The following is a 14,347-nucleotide window of genomic DNA, read 5'->3' as shown; positions in this document are numbered from 1 at the left end:
CCCCTTTTTGCAGTCATTTTCCAGCTCTTTGTGGGTCATTTGCTCAGTGAATGCTTGAGATGCTATTTTTAAATTCTATTTTAGGGCTTTGAGAGTCCTCTTAAGGGCTCTTTGAAGAGTTTCCAGTCAACTGTGTTAAAGAACGGGGCGTCTTACGTCATCACGCGGTGGGCGGATCGACGTACTAACACGGAAGCGAATTGTAGTCTCTCCTGTCTGGCAGCTTGTTAACGCCGCTCTGCCCTGAAGAGAAAACTGAGATTTCTCCTCTTTCTCTCCAGTTTTTCGGACCCCTGACCGGTTGACTGTGTGATCCCGGACAGCACAATGCTCTCCCCGAGGTCAGTGTGATTAGAAACGTTCTCTACAGCAGCGGAGCTAACCGTTAGCATGTTTATAAACCGGCTAACTAAGCTAAGCTCGTAAACCACATGAGCTGTGATTAGTCTTGGGGAATCGTTTTTTTCTGACTTTAATAGCGTATAAATGAATCAGTCAGCCCCACCCAGGAGGAGTTATCCACCCTCCAGCAGGGCGGGAGGCAGAGTTTACTCAGAGGGTGTGTCAGCTTCAAACCACTGCAGGAATTTATCAAAACATCAAAAAAAATGGAGAAACCTGCTGTGGTAAAGTTTGGTCAAGTTATTCTGACAGAAGATACTAGTTCAGTTCCTGTGGATAGCTTAGGCTCTGTACGTTCATAGGCTTTCAATTTATTACAAATTTAATGTGAGTATTTACATTTTGTGATGCTTCATATTTGTCCTTCACTACAATTATGAGGCAATTATAGTTACTATTTATTTTTAACATTAATAATTTACACAGAAAACTCAAGATGAGCCTCCACTATTACAACATGATGTTAAAACAAGATACAATATAATATAAATACACTCTGCAAGGACAGAAATAGAACATTTAACTGACAATACGTCACTAAAACAACATGTTAATGCAGGATTTTTAAAGTGGAAAAACAGTAAATAAGAATTACATGTGGATAAACTGCTGTCCCCTTTTTGTGTTAATAATGGAACCATGGAGAGCAGATGTTCTCTAAATATGCAGGTGTTCTCTCTGTAGTTGCAGAAGTTTTCTCTATAGATGTTCTCTAAAGCTGCAGATGTTCTCTAAATCTTCTGATCAGAGCTGAAATAGTCTGACTTGTTCTTCAGGAAGCATCCAGACCGTGTTCTCAGCTGTTCTCTGCAGAATGTAAACAGATCATGAGTCCAGCTATAATTAGAGGAGGATCAGTCGTGGATGAAACTGGATCTGAAGGTCGTCTGAGGGTTTCTGTGCTTTCTTTTTGAACGTGTCCTGGTATCGGCTGCAGGTTTCTGTTGCTGCGGTCGGCTGTGTCTTTGAGCTGCAGGTCGTTCTGCAGCGGAGGAGCGTCGAAGCCGGGCAGAGCGCCGGACATGATCGAGGGTAAGACAGGAAGTAGAACACCTCAGATCATCAGCTACTGTATTTACAGAAGCACATCGTCTCTTCATAATGTTCACTCTGCAGGACCTTGCTTCATGTTCCTGCTGATTCTAGTTAAATTCTGGTTTAATATTACAGCTGAACCTGTTTAAAATAACAGAAATATGACTTACGTTCCTTCATCTACTCATGTTGCTAACAGTAGCTCGTCTCTGCAGTCAGGGTTTTAGTTTAAATAGCTGTAACGTCATAAATACACGTATATTTGACATTTATCTTAATTCTGATGATGGGATGTCGTGTTTTTGGTGCTATAATATTTACTTTTCTGTACACATGCAGAACAAACAATGACAACAGAGGCTACTTTACACACATGAAGCAGTTGATTATGTTCCATAAATCCACGGTTTTGCATTCTTTATGTTGATTTAATTCAATTTCAAATGACTGCCATAGCCTCTTTCTGAATCCTTTAATGATCCCAAACAATAAACATACTTTTATGATTTTATTGAAAATCTAAATCATGAAATCTCTCCTTTATAAAACGTCCAGAATTTTGTTTCATGTCGTTCGTCTCATTTTTTGTCATTTTATTTCTCATTTTCATAATATTTTTTTTTTTTTAAGCTTTTATTATATCATTCAGTTCCAGATAGCTGTGACTAAACGTTGTGTTCCTTTATACACTCTCTGTGATCTTGAAGTTATATTAGAAAATTGTATTTATTTTTCTTCAGAAAATTCAACTTGTTCATGATGTTTTGTAAAAATGTAACTCCTCAAATCTGAACATTTTTGCACTTAAACAAGGGAAGTTTTGGGGATGCTTACAGGTTATTATGCTGTGATTTTACTGGTCACTTGAGCTCAAATTGGGCTGATTGTGGAGCTAAGATGAGTTTGACATCGCTGCTCTACATCCTGTATGTAATTTATTATTTACATTATTTATTTGTTTCCATACATGTCTCTGTATGTAAACACAGCCTGCATTCAGCCAAGAACTCTCTGACTTAGTCACAGCTGAGTCACTAACGGCTCCTCTGTTGTGTTGGAGGGAGCAGAATGTTTTGTTTTTTGTCATATTTATTGTAAATGGTCATTTTTTTAGTATAGTTTCCAATGAAATCTCCTGATTTTACGTTCAGTTTTAGATTAAATAATTAGCCAAAAAATCATCAGAAAGTTGACATTATGATGATTCTTTGTGTTTTCTGATCAATTTCACATGTTTTTTTTAGAGATAACATGATTTTCAAAGCTGATTGCAGGTTTTGGGGCTCAGAAAGTCTAAGTTTAGTTGTTTTTTTTGTTTCTGTGGAGGTCTAATGAGTCGATCCTCCACTCTGCATGTTTTAATCGTGTTTGTTTCTCCACAGGAAATCCACTTTTACACGTGTCCAATGGTGTGTTGGTAAACCCAGACCAATCCTAACTCTCTGAAGCTCTCATTAATTCTCCTCCAGTTAGCTGCACTTTTAATCCCTCCTGCATGTTTCTCCACCTGTTGATGCTTTCTGTGGATGTTGTGTTCGATATAAACCTTCCTCCTCTGTCAGTATTTCCTCTTCTGTTGTCTGGTTGTAGACATTTTCAGTCCAAGTCTCCTTCCAGGTGTTGAGCTGCTTCTGTCTCTTCACTTTCTGGAGGCTTGGGCTGTAAAGCCTGCTTTTACTGAGCAGAGACAGAATGAAACCTGCAGCCTGGGCTCTGTTTTCACTGCTGAACTCAGATAAAAACTGTCTGGATGTTTAATGTTTGCTCTGTGTTTTCCAGTTAGGAACAGACTGAGAGAAATCGTGGGAGCTTCCACCAACTGGAGGTAATAAACCGCCTTTTATTAGCATATCTTATTGGATCATGCTAATCATAACGTCAGATGTCGTATCATAATATTTGTTTATCTAGTCTTATTACTGTGACTGTTGCTCATCATGTCTTTATCTTAACTTAACTTTTCTTTTTCTGTCTTATTATCGCCTCTTATCATATCATAAGCTGTCTTATCATATTTTATTCATTTATTTTATTATTATTACTGCTGTATATTGTGCAAATATTATTTTTTGTCCTAAATACAATGCAGCAAAAAAATTATAGTAATTAAAAGTGCATTATTCCTTCAGTAGAACATCCAATCCTAATGAACACTAGTATTTAAATTGTTGTTTTATGTTTTCATAGTGTGCATAAATAATTATTTTTCTTTATTTATAAGTTTATCTCAGACATAACACAATAACATAAAGCAAATAAATTACAAAAAATAAAACCCAAATCCTTAATTTAAAGTCTGGAAACAAGCAAATTAATTGTAATAAATAGAGTAAAATAAACTTTTAAGTTCACACAAACTGACACAATAAAAGAAAAATATGGACTCAACCTTTGTGTATTTCAGGATATTAGTATTGTTTGCGTAATTTATGTATCATGACTATTGTATATATTTGTGAGAATGCATAGATTTGAATATAAAATGGGCTTTGTTGTACTTTTTTTTCACTAATTCTGACTAATATTTAGAGTTACATGTCATTTTTTTACTCTAGTATGCAGCATTTCTCTATATTTTACTCTGTTTTTGTTGATAAAACTCCTTAAAAGATAAATATTACAAACAAACAGAAGCGAGGAAATGATGTTTTGTGTGTTTTTCTCCTCAGCGACCACCAGCAGGCCATGGCCGACCGAGTGTCTCTGTCCTCCATGTTGGCCAAGTCTCAGCAGGAGCTCCCGGCCAGGAGGATGAAGGACAGCTGCCTGGAGGTTCACCTGCCGCTGGGCTCCGAGCCTCAGCTCAGAGAGAAGTACCTGACCTTCCACAACACCGTCAGGTAAACCCACAGCGACACGGCCGAGCGACTTCTGGAGGATTTTAGTGACCGTGATTCACAGCATCATGGCTGATTAAACGTTAAAGGAGAATGAATCCTCAGCTGTAGTTAACGGTCAGCAGAGCTCTTAATGTTTCCTACAAAGTCTGAGAATTAGCTGCTTGAATGGTGGTGCGTTCACTGACTTCAGTAGTTCAACATTAGTATGTTTACTTGCAGTTGCACGTAGTGAACGATGATGCGTTCACTTATCGTTGTACGTAGTAAAATGTCTTTGAATGATGATGCCTTCACTGACTGTACTTAATGTGGTGCTTTCAGGTTCGGTCGGATCCTGGAGGACTTGGACAGTTTAGCAGGTATAAATAAAGATTTGTGTCCAGAATAAACCAGAAGCTCCTCTCAATCAAACTCTAAAACATCTTCCTCCTCCTCAGTCCTCATCTCTTACTCCCACACCTACAACTCTGAACTGAAGAGGTCTCCTCTGTCCATCGTCACCGCCCTGGTGGATAAAATCGGTAAGACGGGGGCTCTGATCACTCCAACAGCTTGTCTAGTTTGTTTCTCTGATGGCTTTTATTTTTATTTGTGGATCAGACATGAGGCATCACATCATCTACCCCGACTGTGACATCAAGTTCAGCGGTCGAGTGACATGGGTGGGAAGGACGTCTATAGAGGCCAAGATGCACATGTCCCAGGTAGACCCACATGTCCCAGGTAGACTCACATGTCCCAGGTAGACCCACATGTCCCAGGTAGACCCACATGTCCCAGGTAGACCCACATGTCCCACATGTCCCAGGTAGACCCACATGTCCCACATGTCCCAGGTAGACCCACATGTCCCAGGTAGACCCACATGTCCCACATGTCCCAGGTAGACCCACATGTCCCACATGTCCCAGGTAGACCCACATGTCCCAGGTAGACCCACATGTCCCAGGTAGACCCACATGTCCCACATGTCCCAGGTAGACCCACATGTCCCACATGTCCCAGGTAGACCCACATGTCCCACATGTCCCAGGTAGACCCACATGTCCCAGGTAGACTCACGTGTCCACTCAACACCTTTAGTATTAACAGTAAAAATATTTACATCCACTAGAAGTCTGATGTTGTTTAACTTTGAATCGTGGTGACATTAATTTGGCTTTTTGACAAGAATTTAGAGACAAACTCTCCACCGTGCTTCATAGTGGAGATGGTGTCTTCATGATGATGTGCAGAGCTTGGTGTCAAACATATCCTCTACTCTGATGACCTTAAAGCTCCATCCTGGTCTCCTCAGACCAAAGAAGCTTCTTCCAGGTGTCTTCAGAGTCTCCACATGTCTTCTGGTGAACTCTAGTCCAGATTTAATTGGAGCTTTTTCCATCAGAGTCTTTCTCTTTGTCTCCATGAAGCTTTGACTGATGAAGAACAGACAACAGTTGTTGGATGAACAGTCTGAAGCTCCTGGAACTCCTTCAGAGGAGTCATAGAGTCTTGGTGGCCTCCCTCTCTAGTCTCTCAGGTCTTGAGAACGTCCTGCTCTAGTCAGATTTATTCATGTTCCATCTTCCTTCCATTTCTTAATGATGGATTTAACTGGACTCCAAAAGATCTTAAGGAACTTTTGACACGTTCTTGTATCGTCCTGTGACTTATTATTCTTGGAGTGTTCTTCAGTCTTCATGGTGTCATTCTATCCAGAATCCAGCAGACACTGGGCCTTCCAGATCCAGGAGTCTTTATTCTACAGCCCTTTAGATCAGTGACTTCTAGCACTTGTGTTGGATAACTGAGTCATTTTAAAGGAGACGGACACTTATGTAATCACATATTTTACATGTTTTGTTAATTAGGTGGCATTACTTTGTAGAAATCTCGTCTGACAGTGTTTTTTTTTTTTTTAAATTCGTGTCAAAAAGCCAAATAAATCGACCACCGTTGAAGCTGCTGAGGCGTTGTGTGTTCTGAATCTACTCCACAGCTAGAGGGAGCCAAGTTTACAGCGTTAGTGTTTCAAAGAAGCTTCAGATGGAAACAGGAATCAGGAGAATTCTATTTGTTTCCTCCTTCAGTACCGTGACGGAGCTTACGCCCCGGTTCTGGATGCTACCTTTGTCATGGTGGCCCGAGACCCAGAAAACAAGAGGTAAACTTTATACTTCTGCATTCATCTGAGAGCTGAAGCTACTGTTTACTATTCAGAGTTTGCACAGAGAAGTGTGGTTTCTGGCCTTTTCGGACCTCTAATGTCCACCAGGTTTCATCTAGTGTGGTGTTTACCTTTAAATGTAGTCTGAGACGTGCATTTTAGCTTCATAGTGTTTCTTTTATTAGCCTTTCAATTTGCTAATTAGGAGAAAGTTCCATAAAAAGAGGTGGATGTCAGAGGTTTTGGCCCATTTTCACATTTCAGATCCACTAAGCAGAGATTTCTGAAGAGATAAAAGTCTTTCATATTTCATAGGAAGTCAAAACTTAAGTAAATGAATAAAACAATAACAGATTTGTGTATTCTAACTTTGTTTTTAGCTTCTTTTTGCTGCCATCAATCATAAATACTTTATTAATCCTTGAGGGGAAATTGCTAATGTTACAGCTGCTCCTGTTCAAAAACCAGAAATATAGACAGTACAAAATACACAGATACAGGTAGAAAATATAAACATAAATAGAAAAATATGAATTAAAATATAAATCTAAGTATAAAATATAACCTAAAATATAAGAAGAAAAATATGACCTAAAGATATAAATAAGAGTACAAAAAATCCTAAAAATATAAACATAAGTTGAAAAATCCGACATAAAAATATAAATACAATAATATGACTTCAAATATAAACCAAATGAGAAAAGTATGACCTAAAAATACAAACATAAATAGAAAAATATTGCTTAAAAATATAAATATAAAAGTATGGCCTAAAAATGTAAGCATGAGTAAAAAAAGTCCTAAAAATATACATAGAAAAATAGGATTTAAAAATATAAATATAAGTAGAAAAAAAATGACTTGAAATGTAAAAAAAAATTAGAAAAATATGACGCAAAATATAAATATAAGTAGAAAAGTATGACCTTAAAGTACAAATATAAATAGAAAAATATTTCCTATAAATATAAAAATATGACCAAAAAACACAAAGATAAGTAGAAAAGCTTGGTGTCTGCTTCTGTGTTCAGGGCGGCGTTTGTCAACCCGCTGAAGGCCGACGGACCCGAGGAGGAGAAGCTCCTACAGGAAGGAGAAGGTGAGATTTTATTTCATTTAACTGATAAACTTTAAGCTCTCTACATGCTGATCCGTCCTCTACACTTTCCCCTGCGTTTTGTTTTGTGTCTTACAGCGAATAAATCCCGGCGTGTGGAGCTGAGCACGGCGTCGCTGCTGAAAGTCGCTCCCACCGACGAGGAGAGGAAAATCGTCCACAGCCTGTTCCTCAACACCCTCGACACAAAGTCAGTGTTCCTCAAACCTGCTAGTGCTTATTTGTACTCTAATTATTTCCGTTACACAGCTAGAAGATGAATTCTGTTGCCTTTTTGTGGCGTTCCAGCTAAAAAAGCGTCAGCAGTGTTGCCTCATGATGTGTAAGTGGTGATTTTACCCAGAAAATAATCATTATTAATCCATTATTCTGTCCTTTTTGGTGCCACGTAACCCTCTGAACTCCCAGCAGAGTGTTTTTTCCTCATATTTTCACTAGGGCTGGCCTGAATAGTGGTTTCTGGCCTCCGAATATTTGGGCCCTATTAAAGACGAATATCCGAATATTCGTTCCCCCGCGGGCGAATATTCGGATATTCGGGATATTCGAGTCCAACCCTAATTTTCGCTCACTGTAGGTTGATTTTTCACTGCGATATAAAATCCTGTGCCTCTACAGAAAGAACTGCTGTCACATTTCAGTCCAGAAACATCAGCTTCCAGGAACGTTTGCTCATTTTTCACACGTTTGCTGCGTTTAATGTGTGATTTTGCCAAAAGCAGACAGTCTGACCTCTGGTTTTGTTCATGATCCACAGGTGTTGAAGGCTGTTGTTTGGATCGTTCATCATCTTATTGTGTAAACGTGTTTGACTTTTTCAGCACGGTCAGTTTCCGCAGCAGAGTTTTGCCTCCGAACTCGGTGTGGATGGAAGACGCCAAACTGAAAGGACTGGAGATCTGCCACCCCCAGGTACAACGACTGCAGCTCTTCACATATATGCATTTATATTCAGCTTGGTTTGCTTGAGTTTTTTAACAAGAAATTGTCCTAAATGACTAGAAAGTGTCCAAAGTAACTAGAATTAATCCAAAATGACTTAAAATTGGCACTGAAAGGACTAAACTTGTCCAAAAGTGCTTCAACAATGTCTAAAATAATATGAAAGTTGTCCAAAATGAGTTAAAAATGGTCCTAAAGCAAGTCAGATTTGACCAAAATTACTTACAGCTTGTCCAAATGACCTTAAAATCGTCCAAAATGATTAAAAATTCTTTCAAAATGAGTTGGAAACATCTTTAATAAGTTAAAATCGTCCTAAATGACTAGAAAGTGTCCAAAGTAACTAGAATTAATCCAAAATGACTTCAAATTGGCACTGAAAGGACTAAACTTGTCCAAAAGTGCTTCAACAATGTCTAAAATAATATGAAAGTTGTCCAAAATGAGTTAAAAATGGTCCTAAAGCAAGTCAAAGTTCACCAAAATTACTTAAATTGTGTCGGAAAAGACGTAAAATGATTAAAAACTCTGTCAAAACGAGTTGGAATTTGTCTAAAATAATATGAAATGCATCTTTAATCATTTTGAATTAGTCCAAAATGACTCAAAACTGGCCCGAAAACAACTAAATTTGTCCAAAAGTGCTTCAACAGTCTCCAAAATTCTATGAAAATTGTCCAAAATGAGTTAAAAACGGTCCTAAATCAAGTCAGATTTGACCAAAATTACTTACAGCTTGTCCCAAATGACCTAAAAATGTTTTGGACAATAAGTTAAAAAGGTCTTAAATGACTATAAAGTTGCCTGATTTTAGCTGTAGAACATCTTTAGCTTCATCTCCTTTTGCTTGTGTCTGTTTTTCTTTATTTTTCCAGGAGAGGAACATCTTTAACAGGATCTTTGGAGGTTTCCTGATGAGGAAAGCCTACGAGCTGGGCTGGGCCAACGCCTGCTCCTACGGGTCAGACGCTTCTATCAAAGATGACGCTCTGACAGAGGAGGAAAAGGAACGTTTTAATGAATGTCGTGTTGTTCTGTTTCAGGGGATGCCGGCCGAACCTGGTGGCCGTGGATGACATTCTGTTCCAGAAGCCGGTGGAGATCGGCTCTCTGCTGCTGCTGTCCTCACAGGTCACAACGTTCTCAGTCCTTCAAACCGTCTGAACGGATGCAAGAAATGTCCAAAAACTGTCTAAAATTACTTCAGATTGGTCTAAAAATGACAGAAAATGAGTACAAACTGATTATTTTAAAGTCATTTTGGAGCTTTTCTTGCTGTTTTGGGCAATTCTGAGTCCCACAGGTGTTTTAAACCTTTTCTATAAATGTTTTCTTACTACGCTGAAGATGTTTCTCCGTGCTGAATGGATTCAAACTACTTGCTGCTCTGTTCACTGTAGTTTTGATTTTCCTCTCAGTCTCTCTTGACATCTCCATTTTGTGTCTTACTTGCATTGTGTCTTAGTTTTGTGTCTCGTTTTTGTCGTTTTGTGTCTGGTTTCTGTTATTTTGTGTCATGTTTTTGTCATTTTATGTCTCGTTTTTCTTATTTTATGTCTCGTTTTTGTCCTATGTCTCGGTTTTTGTTGTTTTGTGCCTTGATTTTGCCATTTCGTGATCCTTTTTGTCATTTTGTGTCTAATTTTTGTCATTTTATGTCTTGTTTTTGTCATTTTGTCTTGTTTTTGTTATTTTATGTCTTGATTTTATCATTTTATGTCTTGTTTTTCTTATTTTGTGTCTCAGTTTTGTCATTTTATGTCTTGTTTTTGTCATTTTGTCTTGTTTTTGTTATTTTATGTCTTGATTTTATCATTTTATGTCTTGTTTTTCTTATTTTGTGTCTCAGTTTTGTCATTTTATGTCTTGTTTTTATCATTTTATGTCTTGATTTTATCATTTTATGTATTGTTTTTCTTATTTTGTGTCTTGGTTTTGTCATTTTATGTCTTGATTTTATCATTTTATGTCTTGTTTTTGTCTTTTTATGTCTTGTTTTTCTTATTTTGTGTCTTGGTTTTTGTCATTTTATGTCTTGTTTTTGTCATTTTGTGTCTAATTTTTGTCATTTTATGTCTTGTTTTTGTCATTTTATGTCTCGGTTTTGTCATTTTATGTCTTGATTTTATCATTTTATGTCTTGTTTTTGTCATTTTGTGTCTAATTTTTGTCATTTTATGTATTGTTTTTGTCATTTTATGTCTTGATTTTATCATTTTATGTCTTGTTTTTGTCTTTGTATATCTTGTTTTTGTCTTTTTATGTCTTGTTTTTTTATTTTGTGTCTCGGTTTTGTCATTTTATGTCTTGTTTTTGTCATTTTGTCTTGTTTTTGTCGTTTCGTATCTGGTTTGTGTAATTTTATCTCGTTTTTCTGATTGTGTCTCTCTGTTTTCTCCTCATACTGTAGATGTTTTTCTATCTCCATGTTTCCTCTCCACTCTGTTCATCTTCAGTAGTAAGATGTTTCACCGTGCTGAATGGATTCCAACTACTTTCTGCTCTCTTCTGTTTCTGAGCCATGCTGCTTTTGTTTTAGTCTTCCAGTAGCTTTGATTTTCCTCTCAAGTCTAAAATTCTACCAAAGGATTTTAAACTTCTCCAAAACAGGAGCTTTAAATTGTCCAAAGTGACCCAAAATTTGTTCAAAGCAACAAAAAAATAAAAACCCCAGCAGCATGGAGGGCTTCCAGACTGAACTGAGACGTTGTGCTGTGCTCCAGGTGTGCTACACTCAGGGGAAGTACATCCAGGTGCGAGTCCACAGCGAGGTGTTCGACCCTCTGACCCGGCAGCACAACACCACCAACGTCTTCCATTACACCTTCATCTCTGACCGAGACGTCCCCAGCATCGTCCCCAAGACCTACGGAGGTGAGAGGGAGGACCGACGTCTGCAGATTTAGTTAACAGTTTTATATTAATAATAATAATAATAATACTTTATTAAGGCTCCTGGTGTCCTGCAGGTCAAACTGACCTGTTTTAAAGTTTGAAAATGTGGAAAAAAAAATCTATTTTCAAAGTGAAACTTCTGCTTTTCAACATTTTTGGGAATTTTTTGAACATTTTTTGGTGGAAAAAAATGTAAATAAATAAATTTTTCTTCAAGAACATTCACGTAAAAATAAAGAAAATATTAGAGGTTTTACTGATATATATGGAATCACTTTAGATAGTTTTAGGATTTTTTTGGAAGATTTGTACTCATTTTTTGAAAATATTTACAAGAATTTTCTTCCTGAAGGTTCTGAAAATTTTCAGAAATTTGGCAAATTTTTTTCCAGTGTTTTTGTATTTTTTTCAGACCAAGAAACCATATTTTGTGGTGCCCATTTATAAAAACAAGCATAAACAAGAAAAACACACCCTGTCAAAAGTTTTAGTACGCTTTCTCATTTAAATGAATGAGAAAGTGTCTCAAAACTTTTGACAGGGGGTGTATATATGACAACTGTAGACATTATTCAAATTATTCTGTTTGTAGAAAACATGGATCTTGCACAGATTCTTCCTTTAATAAAAACACTGATCTACTAAACACTGATATTGTCCAGATTGTTGTAAATTTAGAAGAAATTAATATTGTCCAGACTTTTTAAAATGTAAAAATGCTCTTTCTGGACGCTGTCAATGAAGTTTCATTGTCAGGAGCTCATTTTAAAATTAATTCAACACCACATGAATGCATGAAATGGATATTTCTGCTATTTTCTTTTCGGTTTTTAATGAGTTGTTATCTTTACCAGGAGGAGAACTGAGCTGACTCTCCTGTAGCTGCATTGATGTTTTGTGTGTTTCTAACAGAGTCGATGTTGTACCTGGACGGGAAAAGACACTTTAACCAAACCGTGGAGCCCTGAAGGAGCAAAGATCTGCCAAAGCCTTTCACCGTCTGAGCAGATACCACCTTTTCTATCATGTTTTTGTTACATTTACATGCTCACATTTGATTTCTGTCTTTATTTGCTCTGGAGGTTTACATTCTGGTGTTTTTTATCCACTACAGAACAACAGAAACAGCTTTCTGTGTCACATTCAAACAGTTTACAAACAGAATGAAGCTGTATTTGTCGTAGACCTCGTGTGTTCCTGCCGTTTGTTACATTTTTATATTCCACTGTGGCTAAGACGCACAAACCTTTCCTTTATGTTGAAGCTTTGCTCTGCGTCCTTTTTCTTGCCTTAAAATGTTTATTTACTCAAATGCAATAAATAAATCCGTATTTATCTTTACCTCACGGTTTGTCTTTGCTTTTTTCTCTTTTAAACTCTATTTTCTTACATAGTTTTGCAAACTTGAAGTGATAGCCGCAGATTTAGGAGTTTGTTCCCGTTTAAGACACATTTGTGATATAAATAAAGTTTGTAAATAAGTGACCAGAGATAAGAGGAACTGTACTGTGTCCTCTTTCACCAACAATAGGACAGTGCTGGGTTTCTGGTGCTAAACTCTTGTTTCCTGTTTTCTAAATTTAGACTTTATGTTGAAACTATTGAATCTAATCTGCCTGTGAAATTCACATTTTATCCCTTTAATGAGTAGAAATTAACACTTTTCATGCAAATAAAGTGGAAAACAAAATGCTTAACAGAACAAAAGGAGTTTTAAAACAATTTCCCTCACATGGAGGTTGAAGCAGCAGCAGACAAACTGGATCCTTCTTCCAGGAAAACCCATGAATGTGGAAGGAAAGAAATCCTCAGCAGCTGATTGGTTGTTGATCACAGGTGACTGAACACCTGGAGGTGGGAGGAGTCCTGCTGAAGACTGCTGGGAGATTTCCCATCATGCTCTTCTGACATCATCATCTTCAGTGTCTCTGACTGGAGGTTTAGGTTTTATAAAAGCAGCTAAAACCAAGAAAAGGTGTTCATGTTCCACAGAACAAACCTTTGATCACATTCAGCAGCACTCAGAGAATAAAGAAACAGCATGAAGGAGTCTGTGTGTTTCTCTGTCAACTCTGGATGTTGCTGAAATCAATCTCTCATCTGCTCTCACTTTTCTTTTTTAATCCTCTCCAGTTCACTTTCTGCAGCAGATCTGTTGTATTAAACTCACAGATGCATTAATGTGGACGAACTTTAATGTGGATGTGGAGTGACTTTCTGCTGCTTTAGAGATTGTTGGGAAGTTTACAGTAAACTAAAAGTTACACAAAATGTCAAATAATGTAGTCAATGAAAAAATAAAGTATTAAAAGATACAAACTTAAGAAGTGATCTTTATTTCAGTGTTTCCATTACTAACATAAGAAAGTGTGTGTGTGTGTGTGGGGGGGGGGTTAAACAAACATTTCCTCCTTGAGGTTAACCTGTAACTTGTGTAACATAACATCATGTTTCCTGTCATTCTTAGCAGCTTGACTTCCTGAAGTAGTTCAGTCTCTACTGTCCAGTCTGCTCTGCAGCTCGATGTGAAGCAGGAATTATCACCACGATGAACCTTTCAGTGCTTTTTTTGATCTTTCTGTGGATGCTGACTGTTTCCAGAGGAGGTGAGTGAACGCTGTCAACATGATTATAAAAACTTTGGTCATTTTAAAGATTTGCTCCATGAGCCAAAGTTCATTTGCAACAAACAGGATGGATTAAATGTGCTGATATTTCCTTATTAGAGCCTCAGTTTAAACTGTTGACCTCTGTAAGAGTTGGTTTTCTTAACTGTAGAGGGCCGACTCTGTTTTTCTGTTCCTCTACCTGTGTACAGAAAGCAGGACGGAGTGTTGGGCGTGTTTGTTTTTTGAGATCGAAGACAAACTACTTCTCTCCAGTTAAACTGTTTATTTTCTAATATCAGTGTCTCAAAGAATCTTGTACAAGAACCTTTTCTGTTTGGAACAGCCTCCCAGAAAA

General features: G+C 37.5%; 1 protein-coding gene and 1 long non-coding RNA gene across 3 annotated transcripts; both read left to right on the top strand.

Annotated features, from left to right (window-relative positions):
* The first annotated feature begins 165 nt into the window (after window positions 1-165).
* On the top strand, window positions 166-12,724 carry acot9.1 (acyl-CoA thioesterase 9, tandem duplicate 1). Of its 2 annotated transcripts, XM_051940132.1 has the most exons (16): window positions 166-341; window positions 1,340-1,434; window positions 2,820-2,846; window positions 3,217-3,262; window positions 4,107-4,277; window positions 4,599-4,636; window positions 4,715-4,798; window positions 4,878-4,981; window positions 6,350-6,423; window positions 7,461-7,528; window positions 7,625-7,736; window positions 8,368-8,458; window positions 9,364-9,449; window positions 9,532-9,619; window positions 11,212-11,362; window positions 12,296-12,724. In XM_051940132.1, the coding sequence occupies exons 1-16, from the start codon at window positions 328-330 to the stop codon at window positions 12,349-12,351; spliced, it is 1,305 nt and encodes a 434-aa protein (XP_051796092.1). In that variant the 5' UTR covers window positions 166-327; the 3' UTR covers window positions 12,352-12,724. The 2 variants fall into 2 exon arrangements, with proteins under 2 accessions (XP_051796092.1, XP_051796094.1); XM_051940134.1 differs by lacking the exon at window positions 2,820-2,846.
* Window positions 4,991-5,282, top strand: LOC127531277 (uncharacterized). The gene is made up of 3 exons (XR_007938235.1): window positions 4,991-5,019; window positions 5,161-5,207; window positions 5,255-5,282. It is a non-coding gene; the product is annotated as an uncharacterized LOC127531277 (long non-coding RNA).
* Window positions 12,725-14,347: the final 1,623 nt, after the last annotated feature.

The sequence above is a fragment of the Acanthochromis polyacanthus genome, chromosome 20 (assembly GCF_021347895.1).
Source record: "Acanthochromis polyacanthus isolate Apoly-LR-REF ecotype Palm Island chromosome 20, KAUST_Apoly_ChrSc, whole genome shotgun sequence".
NCBI classification, from domain to species: domain Eukaryota; kingdom Metazoa; phylum Chordata; class Actinopteri; family Pomacentridae; genus Acanthochromis; species Acanthochromis polyacanthus.
The sequence above is the reverse complement of the archived record's forward strand: the minus strand, read 5'-3'. Positions and strand labels throughout refer to the sequence as shown.

Excerpts from the sequence above, each read along its gene's own strand:
- acot9.1 (XM_051940132.1), top strand. Across the intron at positions 4,637-4,714 it reads GGACTTGGACAGTTTAGCAG|TCCTCATCTCTTACTCCCAC; the intron begins GTATAAATAAAG and ends CCTCCTCCTCAG. Across the intron at positions 7,737-8,367 it reads CTCAACACCCTCGACACAAA|CACGGTCAGTTTCCGCAGCA; the intron begins GTCAGTGTTCCT and ends TGACTTTTTCAG.